General features: G+C 51.2%; 1 protein-coding gene across 3 annotated transcripts; it reads right to left on the reverse strand.

Moving 5' to 3' along the window:
* Positions 1 to 656: 656 nt before the first annotated feature.
* Positions 657 to 16,005, reverse strand: LOC122111318 (saoe class I histocompatibility antigen, A alpha chain-like). 3 transcript variants are annotated; one of them, XM_042684095.1, is made up of 8 exons: positions 15,873 to 15,996; positions 15,362 to 15,631; positions 14,874 to 15,149; positions 13,973 to 14,248; positions 13,730 to 13,846; positions 13,283 to 13,315; positions 13,110 to 13,157; positions 12,620 to 12,951 (listed from the first exon to the last, which is right to left on the reverse strand). In XM_042684095.1, exons 1-8 carry the CDS (start codon positions 15,934 to 15,936, stop codon positions 12,947 to 12,949), a joined length of 1,089 nt encoding a protein of 362 aa, XP_042540029.1. In that variant the 5' UTR covers positions 15,937 to 15,996; the 3' UTR covers positions 12,620 to 12,946. The 3 variants fall into 3 exon arrangements, with proteins under 3 accessions (XP_042540030.1, XP_042540029.1, XP_042540031.1); XM_042684097.1 differs by lacking the exon at positions 13,730 to 13,846 and having other exon boundaries at positions 15,873 to 16,000; XM_042684096.1 differs by lacking the exons at positions 12,620 to 12,951; positions 13,110 to 13,157; positions 13,283 to 13,315; positions 13,730 to 13,846 and adding an exon at positions 657 to 1,080 and having other exon boundaries at positions 15,873 to 16,005.
* Between the last annotated feature and the right edge of the window lie 206 nt (positions 16,006 to 16,211).

Raw genomic sequence — 16,211 nt, forward strand, 5'->3', positions numbered from 1 at the left:
CCATTTGCTAGGTGCTGGTGGCTCACACATGTAATCCTAGCTACTCAGGAGGCTGAGACCTGAGAACTGTGTAAAAGCCAGCTCTGGTAGGAAAGTCCTTGGTGAGTCTTATCTCCAGTTAACCACCATAAAACCAGAAGTGGCACTGTAACTCAAAGTGGTAAATCACTAGCCTTGAGCAAAAGAGCTTCGGGACAGTGCCCAGGCCCTGAGTTCAGGCCCATGACCGGAAAAAAAAAAAAAAAAAAATTAAAGACACACCCAGAGCAGGCCACCTAACACCCCAATTCATAGGACCTACAACCATAACAGTCTTCCCTGGGCCTCAGCCCTGCCCCCCACTTTGGGTCACCAGGTTGTCACCTTTTTCAGCTCTGAGGGAAGCATCAGAACCCTGGTCACTGTCATCTGTGGTGGAAGAGAGGAACTGGTTAGAGAACACAGGCGGCACTGGAGGAATTCCGGGGTGCATGAGCTCCCACAGGTCCTGTCTGCACCACAACAAAGGTCACCTCCTCCCCCCATGCAGCCTTATAGCCTTCTCTCGTCACCTGTAGGGAGAAACACCAGGTGAGAGGCAGGACACAAGCAGTGCCATGAGGTCATGGAAGAATCCCTTGCCTTGAACATATGAGAAGTTTCCAGAAGTGTGACTAGAACCAAGGAAGCATCAGGAGAGAGGAGTGCAACAGTTGGGAAGAGAGACCCCAGGACCTCCTGGAGTGTGAGCTCAGTGGGCAGCTGAGTCCCTGTGGGCCTGAGTGCTGCAATCAGTTCCCATCAGCACCCTCAGGAGGGGGAATTTTGTGACCTTCGTTTTGCAGGTGATTTACAGAAGAGGAGCTGTCAGGCTGGGGAAGGCCCTGAGTGTGCTGCAACTTCCCATTAGGAGTGCAGCTCACACTTCTGCCTGGGGCCTGAAACCCACAAGTGGCCCAGGAACTCAGACCTCCACCTTCCTACCTCCAGTCCTCTTCCCCCTCAGCACATAAACCACCACAGCTACAATAACCAGAACTGCAAAGATGCCCACGCCAATGACAATTCCAGTGTTGGGAATGGTGGGCTGAGCAGGCGGCTCTGGGAAGGGAAGGGAAAGGAGGATGAGGGCTGTGAACCCAGCTCTCAGTCCTTACCTGCTGAGAGCTGCACATGCCTCCTGCTGTCTCTGAGCACAGCTGTGCTCTGTGCCCTCAGCCCTGCTTACCCTACTTACTGCTCAGGCAGCCCCTCATGCTGCACATGGCATGTGTATCTCTGCTCCTCCCCAGATGGCACCACCACAGCTGCCCACTTCTGGAAGCTTCCATCTCCTGCAGGCCTGGTCTCCACCAGCTCCATTTCCTGGGTCTGTTCCTCTCCATCCCGCAGCCAGGTCAGGGTGATCTCCGCAGGGTAGAAGCCCAGCGCCCAGCACCTCAAGGTCATCTTATGTTCAGAGGTGGGGTGGAGGGTGATGTGTGCCTTTGGGGGATCTGAGAAGAACCCAGAAATTCAGATGCATCTCCTTGCCTCCCATGGACCACCGTGCAGGTCAGTTGACCATGCTGAGGATGGACAACACAGCCAGTGCTGGCAGAGACAGTGGATCCGGTCAGGAACTAGGCTTCTGGAATCATCTCCTAAACCTTGCAGAGTGCTAGACTCAGTTGAGATCACCATGACCAGAAGCTCCCCATCCCTGAAGCGTCACTTTACTCTGTCCTGGGTAGAGATAAGAGAGACTTTCTCCAGGGCTGGGAAGGTGGTTCAGTGGTAGAGCGCTTGCCTTGCATGCCAGAGGCCCTGGGTTTGATTCCTCAGCACCACATAAGCAAAAAGAAAAAAGCCAGAAGTGGTACTGTGGCTCAAGTGGTAGAGCGCTAGCCTTGAGCTGAAGAGCTGAGGGACAGCGCCCAGGCCCAGAGTTCAGGCCCCATGACCGGACCCCCCCCCAAAAAAGAGAGACTTTCTCCAAAAACCTGGAAGAGACTTCTAGCCACAATGGGTCCTGGTTGAGGACAAATGCTGAGAGCCTCCTGGTGCTGCCCAGGGCCACTGCCAGAGTGGAAGGGGCCAGCTGCACACTTGTTTCAGGACAGTCTTCCCCTCCATGTGGAGGGAGGGAGGGAGGGTAGGAAGGAGAGAGAGGGAGATAGAGACAGAGACAGAAACAGAGACAGAGAGACAGAAACAGAGAGAAAGTGTGTGTGTTTCACTGTCCTGCGGTCAAGGTGGAGCCCAGAGCTGCTCTCTGACACAGCATGTGAAAGGCAGGGGCTCATGGTCCTCTGGGCAGGGGAAGGGGTGTGGTGGGCTGGGTCCCTTTTCCTCTCTTGCTGTGGGAGTCGAGGGGGACTTCCACAGGAGATGGAGGAGTCCCCCGGGCCCTGGTACCTGTGCGCTGCAGCATCTCCTTGCCGTGCTCCTGGTACCAATATCTGTTTCCTTTCAGGTCATCCAAATCAGAAAAAGACATACTTCATCCCTACTCCAGTCCAATGCATAGGATAGATAAGTTGGCCTTGGTCCTTGTGTCTGGCAAGAGAATTCCAGCAAGACAGGAACATCATAAATGTCAGAGGAAAGTTTGTTAGAAGAAACACTATGGAAAAGATGGCACCTGCATGTCCTCCCTGCCAAGAGCACCTGCAGCCTAGAGCACAGGGCCAGCCTACTGGAACCATCTGCTCGTCCAGCAGGAAAGGGTGGATGTGTGCATCCCCTGGCTGAAAGCAGGCACAGAGAACAAACAAGCATGGCACCAACCGGTGTGTGCCCCTCGTCCAGAAATTTAACAAGCCATCACTTCACCAAAATATCTAGTGTTGGGCCAACGTTCAATGATCAGAAGCCACAACCATCAGTGACAGTTCTGATGCAGACCCCAGCGAGACCCAACAGCTCCACAGCCTGAAGAACAGGAAGAAAGAAAACTTGCACCACCCAGCAGAGGCAAATCCAAAGTCTAGCAAAATCCCTGCTTAGGAATCCACTAGTGCTCAAAGAGGTGAGAAGGAGCTAGCCCAAATGACCCTTGCTCCTCATGCTAACTGCATTGCTGACCCAAAAGGAGATGACATTTGTGAATGAATCAGCTATATTGATCCACCAGGTTCTGCATGAGAAGGTGATTTTTTCCCCATCAGATTATCTGCTTAAACCACCAAAGGTTACTTTCCACACCAGAATCTACCACTGCAACAGCAGTCAAGAGCCAGGGAGCGCTCAGACCCAACATCCTTACACACATATACAGGGTTAGCTGCGTCTTGTTCCCTTCTGACACACTACAACCTTGCAGATCATGTGGTTGGAAGCACAGCCACTCAGTATTTGACCAACAGAGCAGAATATGACAGGATAGCCAGACAGTGGACACAGAGATACCCCACTGAATTCAAGCCATTTGAATGCAGTGTAAAGGAACGATAGTCTTCTTCTCACTCTGCTTCAAATCTTTATACTCTTTACAATGTGGGCTTCTGTGCATATGTTATACTGACTCTACACTCTGCTTTTATGCTTTGGAGACTGGGAGACTCACTCAAAAGGTAAATGCTATCAAGAGTAGCACTTTGTAGCTGTCGATTAATTATGTTTAAAATGTCTAATTAGCCAGTTCTGGTGGCATTTCCCACCAATTGGCTTCAATCTGAGGATAGAGGTTCAAAGCCAGCCAGGCAGGAAAGTCTGTTAGATTCTTATCCCCAATTATCTGCCAGAAAACCAGAAGTAGTACCATGGTTCAGGGTGGTAGAGCAATAGCCTTGAGCAAAAGATCACAGAGACAGTTCTCAGGACCTGTGTTCAAGTTCCTCAACCAACAAAAAATAAAAAAGAAAGTAAGAAAATACCTCTTTGTAGCTGGTTGCTAGTGGCTCATGCCTGGAATCCTAGTGACTCAGGAAATCCTAGTGAGTCTAAGGAACAAGGTTCAGTCTGTGAGACTGGTATCTTCAATTAACTACCAAAAAGTCAGAAGTGGTGCTGTAGCTTAAGTAGTAGAGTACTAGTGTTGTAAGGGAACTCAGGTCAAGAAACACAGAAGCCACCACTTAAGAGGCCCAATTAGGAGTCTTTATTGGAGAGCAGTTAGACTGCTGATAGACTCTTTCTCAAAGACCAGCAGCTACAAATGCAGCTAGCACAAAGCTTATATGACCAGGGGCTGGGAAGGTGGCTCAGTGGTAGAGTACTTGCCTTGCATGCCTGAGGCCCTGGGTTCGATTCCTCAGCACCACATAAGAAAAAAGCTGGAAGTGGCACTGTGGCTCAAGTGGTAGAGCGCTAGCCTTGAGCTGAAGAGCTGAGGGACAGCACCCAGGCCCAGAGTTCGGGCCCCACGACCGGACTAAAAAAAAAAAAAAAGCTTATATGACCAAATCCACATGAGTTGTGAGGAATTTATCCTAACAAAAGTAGTGTACAGAAGCAAAGATAACCAGATGAAGACACTTAAACCTAATAAAGCTGTGGAAAAGAAGAAAAGACAATTATTTAAGGGAAGGAAGACTTTCCTGGAGCTTAGCAACTCAGGACACCTGTGTAATCCAAAGAATGTCCTCTATCACCTCTAGAGATTTTCAGAGCTGTGTGGAAAGCCCCTGTGCCCAGCAAGGCACCAAGATGGCTGTAAGGACAAGGCCTATTGCTTCAAGCATATTGCTTGTTCCCAACCTCCTAACTTCACTGGCTTTAAGAGAAAAAACACCTCAGGGACAGCTCCCAGGCCCTGAGTTTAAGTTCAAGACCAGGTCCGTATTCTACTGACAAGTCTTGTTTTGGAGGAGCTATCTATCTATCTATCTATCTATCTAGATGCTGATCCTGGTGCTTAAACTAAGATTTCGAGTGCTGTCTAGAGTTTTTTTTTTTTTTTTGTCAGTCATGGGGCTTAAACTCTGGGCTTGGGTGCTGTCCCTGAGCTCTTCAGCTCAAGGTGAGCACTCTGCTGCTTGAGCCCATAGAGCCACTTCTGGTTCTCTAGTGGTTTATTGGACATAAGAGTCTCATGGACTTTCCTTCCCAAGCTGGCTTTTTTTTTAAGTTTTTTTTTTGTGTGAAAAAACTATGCAGGGGGGTTACAATTACATAAGCAGTGTAATGAGTACATTTCTTATCAAGCATTGTTACTTCCTCCTTTGTTTCCCCTTACCATCCCTGCCCTCCCATCGGCCCATCCCCTATACATGAGTTCCTTTTATTGCCAGTCCTGGGGATTGAATTTAGAGCCTGGGCACTGTCCCTCAGCTTCTTTTGCTTAAGGCTAGCACTCCACCACTTGATCCACAGTGCCACTTCCAGCTTTTTCTGTTTCTGTGGTACTGAGAAATGGAACCCAGGGCTTCATGCATGCTAGGCAAGCACTCTACCACTAAGTCACATTTCCAGCCCCCCCCAGGCTGGCTTTGAATCATGATCCTCCTATCTCAGCCTCCTGAGTAGCTGGGATTTTATGTATGAGCCACTGGTGCTCGGCCTTATTTTTTATTTTAAGGGTAGCACCCTACAACTTGACCCACAGCTACACTTGGAGCTTTTAGTGGTTAATTAGAGATAAGAATCTCCTGGGCTTTATTGCCCTAGTTGACTTTGAGCCACAATCCTCAGATCTCAACCTCCTGAATAGCTAGGATTACTGGCATGAGCCACTGGGGCTTGGTCTCAATGTATTTTTTGTGATGTACTAAGGACACTTGTCCTCAAGTCTACAAAATGTGTGTGTGTGTGTGTGTGTGTGTGTGTGTGTGTGTAGCCAGTCCGGGGGACTGGAACTCAGGGCCTGAGCACTGTCCCTGAGTGTCTTTTGCTCAAGGCTAGCACTCTACCACTTGAGCCACAGCACCACATCTAGCTTTTTCTGTGTAGGTGGTACGGAGGAATTAAATCCAGGGCTTCATGCATGCTAGCTCTGCAAGCACTCTACCACTAAGCCACATCCTCAGCCCTATCAAAAAAAAATTTTTTTTACACATGACAGAGGTTTTATTCTTTTTTTTTTTTTTTTTTTTGCCAGTCATGGTACCTGAATTCTGGGCCTGGGCACTGTCCCTCAGCTCTTCAGCTCAAGGCTAGTACTCTACCACTTGAGCCACAGCACCACTTCAGATTTTACTGCCCAGGCTGCTTTGAACTATGAACTCACATCTGAGCATCCTCAGTAGTTAGGATTCCAAGTGTGAGCCAGCAGTGCCTAGCCAGTGCATAGTTTTCTTAGTAATCTCAATAAGATATACTTCACATAAAACAACCATTTTAATCCCTCAGCATTAACTAATTCACAGTATTATAAAATAAATCATATCATATTTCACTCAAATTGTATTAATATGGCATAAATTGTACTATTTCATTTACATTACTATATATTTTCTCGTTCCTGGGGCTTGAACTGAGGGCCTTGGCACTCCCTGATCTTCTTTGGCTCAAGGCTAGGCTAGCAGTCTACACTTGCACCACAGTCCAACTCAGCTTTTTCTTTTTTTTTTTTTTAATTATTCCAAGCAGTCTTATTAAATAAGGTGTATAGAATGAGATATCAAATCAGGAAAGAGAGATGGAGAGAGATGATTCTTTTACATTGAAAACACACCAGCTTTTTCTGAGTATTTTATTGGAGGTCAAAGTCTCATAGCCTTTCTTTTCAGGGCTGGCTTTGAATCACAAACCTCAGATCTGAGCCTCCTGAGTGCCTAGGATGACAGCTGTGAGCCACCAGCCCCTGGCTGATTTTCATGATTATAAAGCTAACTACTCAGGAGGCTGAGTGCAGAGGTATCAAGGTTTGAGACCAGCCTGACCAATAAAGTTGAAGAGACTCTTTCTCAGCAATTACACGAAGATATAATAGGACTCCACGTGAGTGTCAAGGGGGAGAGCACCAGCCTAGCAAGCTGGACACCTGAGTTCCAGCTCCAGAAACAGCGCCCCTCCCCTGCCCGGCCTTCAAAGGGCGGTTGGCGCCCTCTAGCGTCGCGGCTCCCGCACAGCCCTGGTTGCCAGCTTTGCAGCGCTGTTGTGGGGCAGATGCCAGCTTCACCTTCACTATGGCCTCTGCTGCCTTCCTCCTCCTCCAGGCCTGCAGGTCGGTTCCTGCTGACTTCAGCCGCCCACGACCCGCCCTCGCCTCCCCGCAGAGCAAGCCCGCTCCTGTGGCTGCTATGCGCTGTGCTGTCCCCTCTGCCTCCCGCCCCGCCCACAGCTGCTGTCCACACCCCAAGCCAATGCTGCTCCTTGTGGGTTCCAAGCTGCCTGGCTGGCGGCCTTCACTCCAGGCAGCTGGACATGGGGCAGGGACGGACTCCAGCAGGGAAGTAAAATCTCTGCCAACACCACAGCACGTGTAGAGAAAGGAAACTTTCAGCGCGGTGCTTGCCAAGGCATAGCAGGAACCATGCTCCAACAGAACTTAACAGTGCTCCAACAAAGCTCCACTCTGCCTGTGCTCCGGGGTGCGGGGTCCCTGCTTCTGCTTCTGGAGCTGGCGCTGCTGGTGTTGGTGGGGATGGTGGTGGGGGTGGAATTCCAGGGTCTGGCTAGAACATGGGTGAGGGTCATGTGTCCATAGGGCCCATGTGAGGATGAGCAGGTGTCAGGCATGGATTGTTAAGGAAGCAGATCATCATCATCCACCTGCCTTGCTGGGGTAGTCCTGCTTGCTGCCTCTTAAAGCAGTTGTCCACACAGGCAGCGCTGAAGCTGTTCTCAGAGTTCTGCCTTCTTTTGCAAAAAATAATGTATCCTGTCATTGCTGGAGTTTTGTTGTTGTTGTTGTTTACACATTCTGGCACTTTTCTTGTTCTATCTGCATGTTAAGCACAGAACTGATCATTAGATTTCCTGTCTCAGCTGCTGCACTCAGGTTGTGCCCTTTCTTCCTGTCTCATTGCTTAAGGATGGGGACGCATTTCCCTAGGGCACAGAAAGGGAATCTCCTTCAGATCAGAGCTGAGTGTAAATGACTGCATTAGGTGAGCCAAACCCTAGAGACTGATGGGGTCATAACATACACTTGCAGAGGGGATGGGATTTGTGCCCAGAGCCTAGCACAAGTCCTCTTCCACTGAGCTACATCCACAGCCTTTCGTTAATCACCAAGGCATTGCTGCCTAATACCTGTATTCCTAGCTACTCAGGAAGGTGAGATTTGAGGATTAAAGTTTGAGGCTAATCTGAACAAGAAAGTCTGTGACTATTACCTCCAATTACCTGCCAACAAATCCAGAAGTGCAACTGTGCCTCTAGTGGTAGAGTGCTAGCCTTGAGAGAGGGAGAGAAAAAAAACAAGGATAGTGCCCAGGGCCTGAGGTCAAGACACAGAACAGGTACAAAATAGTTTTTTTTGTTTGTTTCTTTTAAAATTACTCACTGAAGTGGAACCGGCTGGCCTTGAACTTGCTATGCAGCACATGCTGGCCTCTGATCATATTTCTCCCATCACACTGGCACCAGAAGAATGTGTTTTGCTGAAATGAATGATGCTAATGTGTTGTGAGTTTGATGATGCTACAAGTGCAAATTCCGGGTTGACTCTGGGAATGCTGAGACTTATTACTCACCCAGAGCTGGCAAGCATGTGGAAATTCCTTTCCAGAGTAGCTACCCAAGTTTGTATGGACACTGCAAATATGTTTCTAGAACAGAAGTTCCAACCTATCACAGAGGACATTGTAAAGCCAGAGAGAGTGGGGCTGATGGGGTCAGGTGGCCAGGATAGTGAGAACTAGGGACACAGCAGGAGAGTGCACTGAGCCCAAGAGAGCACAGCTGCTCATGGTTCCCAGGGGAGAATTAACCACAAGCTGACCTGCACAGGGCTGCAGCACAGCAGGGAGCAGCCTGCAGGTGGCAGGCCTGTCCCTGGACACTGGCCCAGCTAGATGTGGACAGAGAGGTCTCCTTGACGGAAGGGGTTTTCTGTGTTCTGTGCAGTGCAGCCCAGGGGTTGGCAGGCAGAGGACACTTAATCAATGTTAGTTGCTGGAAGGAAGGAGCCTTGTTCTCTGCATTGCAAAGTGGAGAAAATGACAACCCCAAGCGCTTCTAGCTCTCCTTCCAGTTGCTCAGATTCTTCTCTTGCCTTTCCTTGCACTTCTCAGCATCCCTGAGAACTCTTGTACATTCTGAACTGCTTCAGATTTATAACAGTCTCTGTGTGTATGTGTGTGTGTGTGTGTGTGTGTGTGTGTTTGTATGCTGATCCTGAGACTTGAACTCAGGGCCTGTCCCTGAACCTTTTTACTCTAGGCTACTCCTCTACCACTTGATTCACAAGTTCACTTCTAGCTTTTTGAGGGTTAACTGCAGATAGAGGTCTTCAGGACTTCCCTATCGGGGCTGATGCCAAACCACAATCTTCAGAACTCAACCATGTAGGTAACTAGAATGAGTGATGTGAGCCACCAGCATTTAGCTCAGTCCTGAAAGTTTTAGTCCTATCCATAAATTAGATGTCAAGAAAGGCTTTAAATAATGATTTTACCACCCATGGGGCCACTATACCTATTGAGAGTATAAATTGGAATCAACCACAATGGCATCCAAACCACTTACCTGAGAATAAGTGAAGAGGGATCAGGAATTTGTTACTTGCTGTGTGAATATTCTGGGAAGCACAATTCAGCCTTATACCTCCAAATTGGGATAAGGCCAACAGACCCAAAAACTTAACACAAATTTGAATGGATGAGATAAACTGAGTGTATTACCAGCCATGTACAAAGCAATAGAGGCCTGTGCCTCCAAAGGGCTGTATTTACCCAAAGGTTTCCAAGTACCAAAGTTGACATCTTCCTGCCTACTCTGCAATTAGGGAGGGGTTGTGTTTGTTTGGTTTTGGGGTGTTTTTTTCATCTGTCTTGAGTCTTGAACTCAGAGCTCTTTTGCTCAAGGCTAGTGTTGCACTAGTTTGAGCCACAGCAGTTCCTTGGGTTTTCATATGGTTCATTGGAGATGTGTCTCATGGACTTCTCTGCCTAGGTTGGCTTTGAATGGCAATTCTTAGATCTCAGCCTCCTGAGTGTGTAAGATACTGGGCATGATCCACCAGAGCCAGGCTTCAGCACTTATTTATATGGTTCTACATTGATTAAAAACAAAACCCGACAACAATAAAGCAGGACTTGGGGTTGTGAAGACTTGTACTTGGCTCAGTGGTAGAGCGCTTGCTTTGTATGCATGAGGCCCTGGGTTGGATTCCTCAGCACCACATAAGCAAAAAGAAAAAAAGCCCGAAGTGGCACTGTGGCTCAATTGGTAGAGTGCTAGCCTTGAGCTGAAGATCTGAGAGACACTGTCCAGGCCCAGAGTTCAGGCCCCTGGAACAGACACCCTCCCTCCCCCCCCCTGCCCCCCCCCACAAAAAAAGGCTGTACTTATATCGCCATCGTGTGGTCACATTTGAAAACTACAGGCCGGATAGATTAAACCTATACTCTGGGACATTTGTATGTCTATCCTTTTTTTCTTCTTCATTAAACACCTTCTTCGACTTAAAATATATATATATATATCAGAGATTGAAAATGTGGCTTAGTAGTAGAATGCTTGCCAACATGGATGAAGCCCTGGCTTTGATTCCCCCAACCACATGGAAAAGGCTGAAAGTGGCAGTATGGATTAAAAGGGTAGAGTTCTAGCTTTGAATAAAGGAAGCTCAGGGACAGTGCCCAGGCCCTGAGTTCAAGCCCCAGACCTCACTATATATATATATATATATATATATGTATATATATATATATATATCAACTGAGAGCAAGTAGCTCATGCCAGAAGTGATGTTGTGGCTCAAATTGGTAGAATACAAGCTTTGAGTGATAAAACTCTGGGACAGTGCCCAAGCCCTGAGTTCAATCCCCTAGAAATGACACAAAAAGAAAATCACTATCAAAGTCAGGTAGTGTGGATACTGCTACACTCCTACCTACTCAGGAGGCAGAGGTCTCCCATTCATGGCTTCAACAAGCACTGATAGGAAAGTCTGGCGCTTCTTATTTCCCAAAAGCACGAAGGGAAGCTGTGGATCAAACGATACAGTAACCTTGACCTAGAACAACCTTAGGGCCAGCACACAAGCCATGAGTTCAAGCCTCAGGACTAGCACATATACAAAAAAATAAAACCCTCAAGTGAGAATCTTTTCTTCAGGTCTCTTCTCAAAGGCTCAACACAGGAAATCCCAGATTCCAGGCAGTCCACAGAACACAGGTAAGGACTTTGCACAAGGAGATCTTCCAGTTTACCGATACTTTCCTAGATATCTTCTTGGAGAATTTCACCACAACTCAGAAAATTTCCCTCCAGGTCATGATGAACACCCTGCCACCTGTCTCTTCTGCTAGCACACATGCTCCACAAGCATGACAGTTCTGACCTCCTTTGACTTTCTGAGCGATTCCAAATTCAATCTGCAGACCAATGTCAAACGCCTCAGAACCACATCGTTAAGTAGTCAGAGCAAAGGCCCTGCTGTCTGGCAGGAGATTCCTGTGTTAATTTGTTTCTGAGAATGAAGCTGAGCAGAAGGGAGTGTTTTGGTCAGGGTTGAAAGGACCAAGTCAGCCTTAGAGGGAAAGCAGGGCACAGCAGGAAGCACAGCGCCTCTCGTGGCAGCAGGAGGCAGAGCAGGGCAGTAACAGGGTGCAGAGAAACACAATCCCCAAGAACCCACACACAGTGGAGTCCCAACTACCACAGTCCACCAGCTTCCAGAACTCTCTTCAGGTTTTCAATCTACCACCTGATGACACTCTCCCTAGGTCAGAGCTCTCATGACCCATTCTCCTTGAAATGCCCTGACACACACATGTGGACATGAACTCCACTAACTTGCAGATCCTCTCAGCCAATCAAGATGGCACCATAATCCCTTCCTGACTCTGCTCTTCAATCCAGGCATTTGGGTGGGAGCAGAGCTGGGACTAACCAGTGCTGAGGGCAGGTGGAGGGAAGGTGGGCAGAGAAGATGCAGAGGATCAGGAAGGGAGCTCGCAGGAGAAACCTGACATCCCTCCTCTCTGCTGTTCCCACAGGTGGCTCCCTTGAGGGCACTGGGGACAGCACAGAACCACACTGGAGGCAGCAGTGCTAGAAGGAAAGCAAGCTGCCTCACATTGCCTTTCTCCTCACCACACACACCCTGTGCAAGGCTGCCTGGTGCTTTGGGAGGCAGTGACAGGAACACACCCCCTGCTGCTGTCACAGACACCCAGAAGGCCAACAAGAAACCAGCTCATGCAGGATGACAAGAAGGGACACAAGTATGGAGAAGAACTGATGGTGTCTTAGTAGAGGACTCAGGCCTGAGCCTAGTCTCACCTGCACAGTCTGTGCAGTGTGTCCTAGACAAAGGAAAAGCCCCTCTGATCATAGGTGCTCATGGAGAAGGTTCTAGAAAAACAACAAAACTGAGGAGCAGGGAAGACAACCCAGGTGAGGACTGAATACATGACAGTCCAGAATGCACTGAGCTCCTATCCACACCTGCCTGTTCTCAGCCTAACCCTGGCCCCGCCCACAACACAGCTCAGCAAACATGATGATTCTGGAATTTAATCATGTTTTATTTTCTATCTCAATTTTGGGAATCATTCGTTGATTTATTGAACCTTTTTCCACGACAACAATTTGAAACACAGACCCACATCCACATTCTCTTTATCAGTGGGGAAGCAGCAGCTGCAGCTCAGAGCAAGGGAAAGTGAAGTCAGGGATGGGGAAGCCCTGGCCCCGCCTCTGCTGGAGCAGCAGCTGGAGGGGAAAGAGGCCCAGGTCAGTGTGGGGAGGGTCCTGGTGCTCAGGGCTGGGCTGGCTCCTCAGTTCCTCACAGGAGGCTGACAGCACACAGAAGCCTGCACATGGTCAGAACCCAGTACAGGATAGAAGTCAGGAGCTCATGATGTCCCAGGAGGGAGGAGGAGAGGCAGGAACAAATGCTGTGCCTCTCAGACCACACAAAGCAGCTGTGTCACACTGCAGGAGAAAAGAACACGCACAACAATGCAGATCAGTCACTGTTAGCCACACGCTCTGAGCAGGCCACTAACACCCAATGCCTAGACCCTGCAACTACAACACAGCCTTCCCTGGGCCTCAGCCCTGCCCCCCATTTAGGGTCTGCAGGTTGTCACCTTTTTCAGCTCTGAGGGAAGCATCAGAACCCTGGTCACTGTCGTCTCCTGTGGTGGAAGAGAGGAACTGGTTAGAGAACAGAGGCATCACTGGAGGAATTCCGGGGTGCATGAGCTCCCACAGGTCCTGTCTGCACCACAACAAAGGTCACCTCCTCCCCCATGGCACTCACTTGCAGCCTTATCATAGCCTTCTCTCTTGTCACCTGTAGGGAGAAACACCATGTGAGAGGCAGGACACAAGCAGTGCCATGAGGGCCTGGATGAATCCCTGGCCTTGACCTCATGGGAAGTTTCTAGAAATGTGACCATAGAACCAAGGAAGCATCAGGAGACAGGAGTGCAACAGTTGGGAAGAGAGACCCCAGGACGTCCTGGAGTGTGAGCTCAGTGGGCAGCTGAGTCCCTGTGGGCCTGAGTGCTGCAATCAGTTCCCATCACCACCCTCAGGAGGGGGAATTTTGTGTCCTTCGTTTTGCAGGTGATTTACAGAAGAGGAGCTGTCAGGCTGGGGAAGGCCCTGAGTGTGCTGCAACTTCCCATTAGGAGTGCAGCTCACACTTCTGCCTGGGGCCTGAAACCCACAAGTGGCCCAGGAACTCAGACCTCCACCTTCCTACCTCCAGTCCTCTTCCTCCACAGCACAAAAACCACCACAGCTACAATAACCAGAACTGCAAAGATGCCCACACCAATGAAAATTCTAGTGTTGGGAATGGTGGGCCAAGCAGGCGGCTCTGGAAGGGAAGAGAAAGGAGAATGAGGGCTGTGAACCCAGCTCTCAGTCCTTACCTGCTGAGAGCTGCACATGCCTCCTGCTGTCTCTGAGCACAGCTGTGCTCTGTGCCCTCAGCCCTGCTTACCCCATGTCAGGCTGAGGGGCTCAGGCAGCCCCTCATGCTGCACATGGCATGTGTATCTCTGCTCCTCCCCAGAAAGCACCACCACAGCTGCCCACTTCTGGAAGCTTCCATCTCCTGCAGGCCTGGTCTCCACCAGCTCCATTTCCTGAGTCTGCTCCTCTCCATCCCGCAGCCAGGTCAGGGTGATCTCCGCAGGGTAGAAGCCCAGTGCCCAGCACCTCAGGGTCATCTTATGTTCAGAGGTGGGGTGGAGGGTGATGTGTGCCTTTGGGGGATCTGAGAAGAACCCAGAAATTCAGATGCATCTCCTTGCCTACCATGGGCCACTGTGCAGGTCAGTTGACCGTGTTGAGGATACATAACACAGAGAGGGATCAGGGATGGATGATCCAGGCTGGAACTCGGCTTCTGGAATCATCTCCTAAATCTTGCAGAGTCCTAGACTTAGTTGAGATCACCGAAGAATCCCTGGATCTCTCAAGAGTCACTGGGCTCTGTCCTGAGTGGAGATAAGAGACACTTTCTCCAAAGTACTGGAAGAGACTTCTAGCCATACTGGTGCTGCCCAGGGCCACTGCCAGAGTGGAAGGGGCCAGCTGCACACTTGTTTCAGGACAGTCTTCCCCTCCATGCGTGGAGAGATGGGGAGAGGGAAGAGAGGAAGATGGGAAGACAGAGAGAGAGAGAGAGAGAGAGAGAGAGAGAGATAGTGTGTGTGTTTCACTGTGGTGAGGTGAAGGTGGATTCCAGAGCCACTGTGTGACACAGCATGTGAAAGGCAGGGGCTCATGGTTCTCTGGGCAGGGGAAGGGGTGTGGTGGGCTGGGTCCCTTTTCCTCTCTGGCTGTGGGAGTGGAGGGGGACTTCCACAGGAGATGGAGGAGTCCCCGGGCCCTGGTACCTGTGCGCTGCAGCGTCTCCTTGCCGTGCTCCAGGTATCTGCGCAGCCACTCCACGCACGTGTGCTCCAGGTAGGCCCTGTCACTCTCTGCCACACCGGCCTCCTCCCACTTGCGCCTGGTGATCTGAGCCGCCATGTCGGCCGCGGTCCAGGAGCTCAAGTCCTCGTTCAGGGCGATGTAGTCCTGGCCATCGTAGGCGTGCTGTTCGTACCCGCGGAGGAGACGGCCGTCTGCGCTCACGTCGCAGCCATACATTCTCTGGACGGTGTGAGAAGCTGCCCCGCCCCCACGGTCAGCCCGCGCCCCGCGGGGACTTTGGCCTACACGGAGAGGACACCGGCCCCACCCCGCGGCTCTTTCCCGGGGTGCCGGTCCCCCGCAGCGCCCGCAGCCTGGGCTGAACCTCAGTCCTGAGACCCCGGGGGCTCGGGCTGGTCAGCGGGAGGCGGGGAGGGGTCGTGACCTCCGACCCGGCGGCGTCGCTCACCGTCCGCGCTCTGGTTGTAGTAGCCGAGCAGCGTCTGCAGGTCCACTCGGTTCGTCTGTGCGTTGTCCTTTTGGATCCGCGTCTCCCGCTCCCAGTACTCGGGCGGCTCCCGCTCCACCCACGGCGCCCGCGGCTCCATCCTGGGGTTCGCGGCGTCGCTGTCGAAGCGCACGAACTGCGCGTCGTCCACGTAGCCGACGGCGATGTAGCGGGGCTCCGCGAGGCCGGGCCGGGACACGGCGGTGTGGAAATACCGCAGGGAGTGGGGGCCTGCGGGCGGGCGCGGGTGAGAGCCGGGAGCGCGGCGGGAGCGGAGAAGGGGTTCGGCACGCGGGAGACGCAAAGGGGGTCCGAATGACCCCGGCGGCGCCCAGCGAGGGCACCGAGGACGGGTCATGCGGAGGGGACGGGGACGCGGCTGCCCGGGCCCTGCCCCCCGACGGCGCCTCACCCCACCGCCACCCCTCGCTCTACCCTGCGGACTCGTGTTTTCCACGGCTCCCAGACTCACCCGCCCAGGTCCCGGCCAGCGCCAGCACCCACGACAGCAGCCGCAGGACGGATCCGGGCGCCATGAGCCCAGCCCCAGAATCCGGGGAGACTCTGAGTGCCGGTAGCTCCGCGGGGGACTTTAGAACCCGGAACCCCAGTGACACTGATTGGCTTCTCTAGAACCCGACACCCAGTAGCAGCGAGAGCTGTTGCCGCGTCACCAGTGTCCGGGCAAAAGCGGCCGACACAGGTTGGAGAAGAAGTGAAACTGGGGAGACTGGGAATCCCCAGTGCTGAGCTTCCCCACCCAGAGCAGCTCTGGCTCTGAGATGATGAGATCTGGGCCAGGACACTTGGG

This window comes from Dipodomys spectabilis, unplaced genomic scaffold, assembly GCF_019054845.1.
Source record: "Dipodomys spectabilis isolate Male_0828 unplaced genomic scaffold, ASM1905484v1 ptg000085l, whole genome shotgun sequence".
In the NCBI taxonomy this organism is placed as follows: Eukaryota; Metazoa; Chordata; class Mammalia; order Rodentia; family Heteromyidae; genus Dipodomys; species Dipodomys spectabilis.

Coding starts and splice junctions, on each gene's coding strand:
- LOC122111318 (XM_042684095.1), bottom strand. CDS start 15,936: ATGGCGCCCGGATCCGTCCTGCGGCTGCTGTCGTGGGTGCTGGCGCTG. Junction 13,316..13,729: donor GTGGAGGAAGAGGACTGGAG/GTAGGAAGGTGG, acceptor TTCTCCCTACAG/GTGACAAGAGAGAAGGCTAT. Junction 13,158..13,282: donor AGGCTATGATAAGGCTGCAA/GTGAGTGCCATG, acceptor CTTCCACCACAG/GAGACGACAGTGACCAGGGT.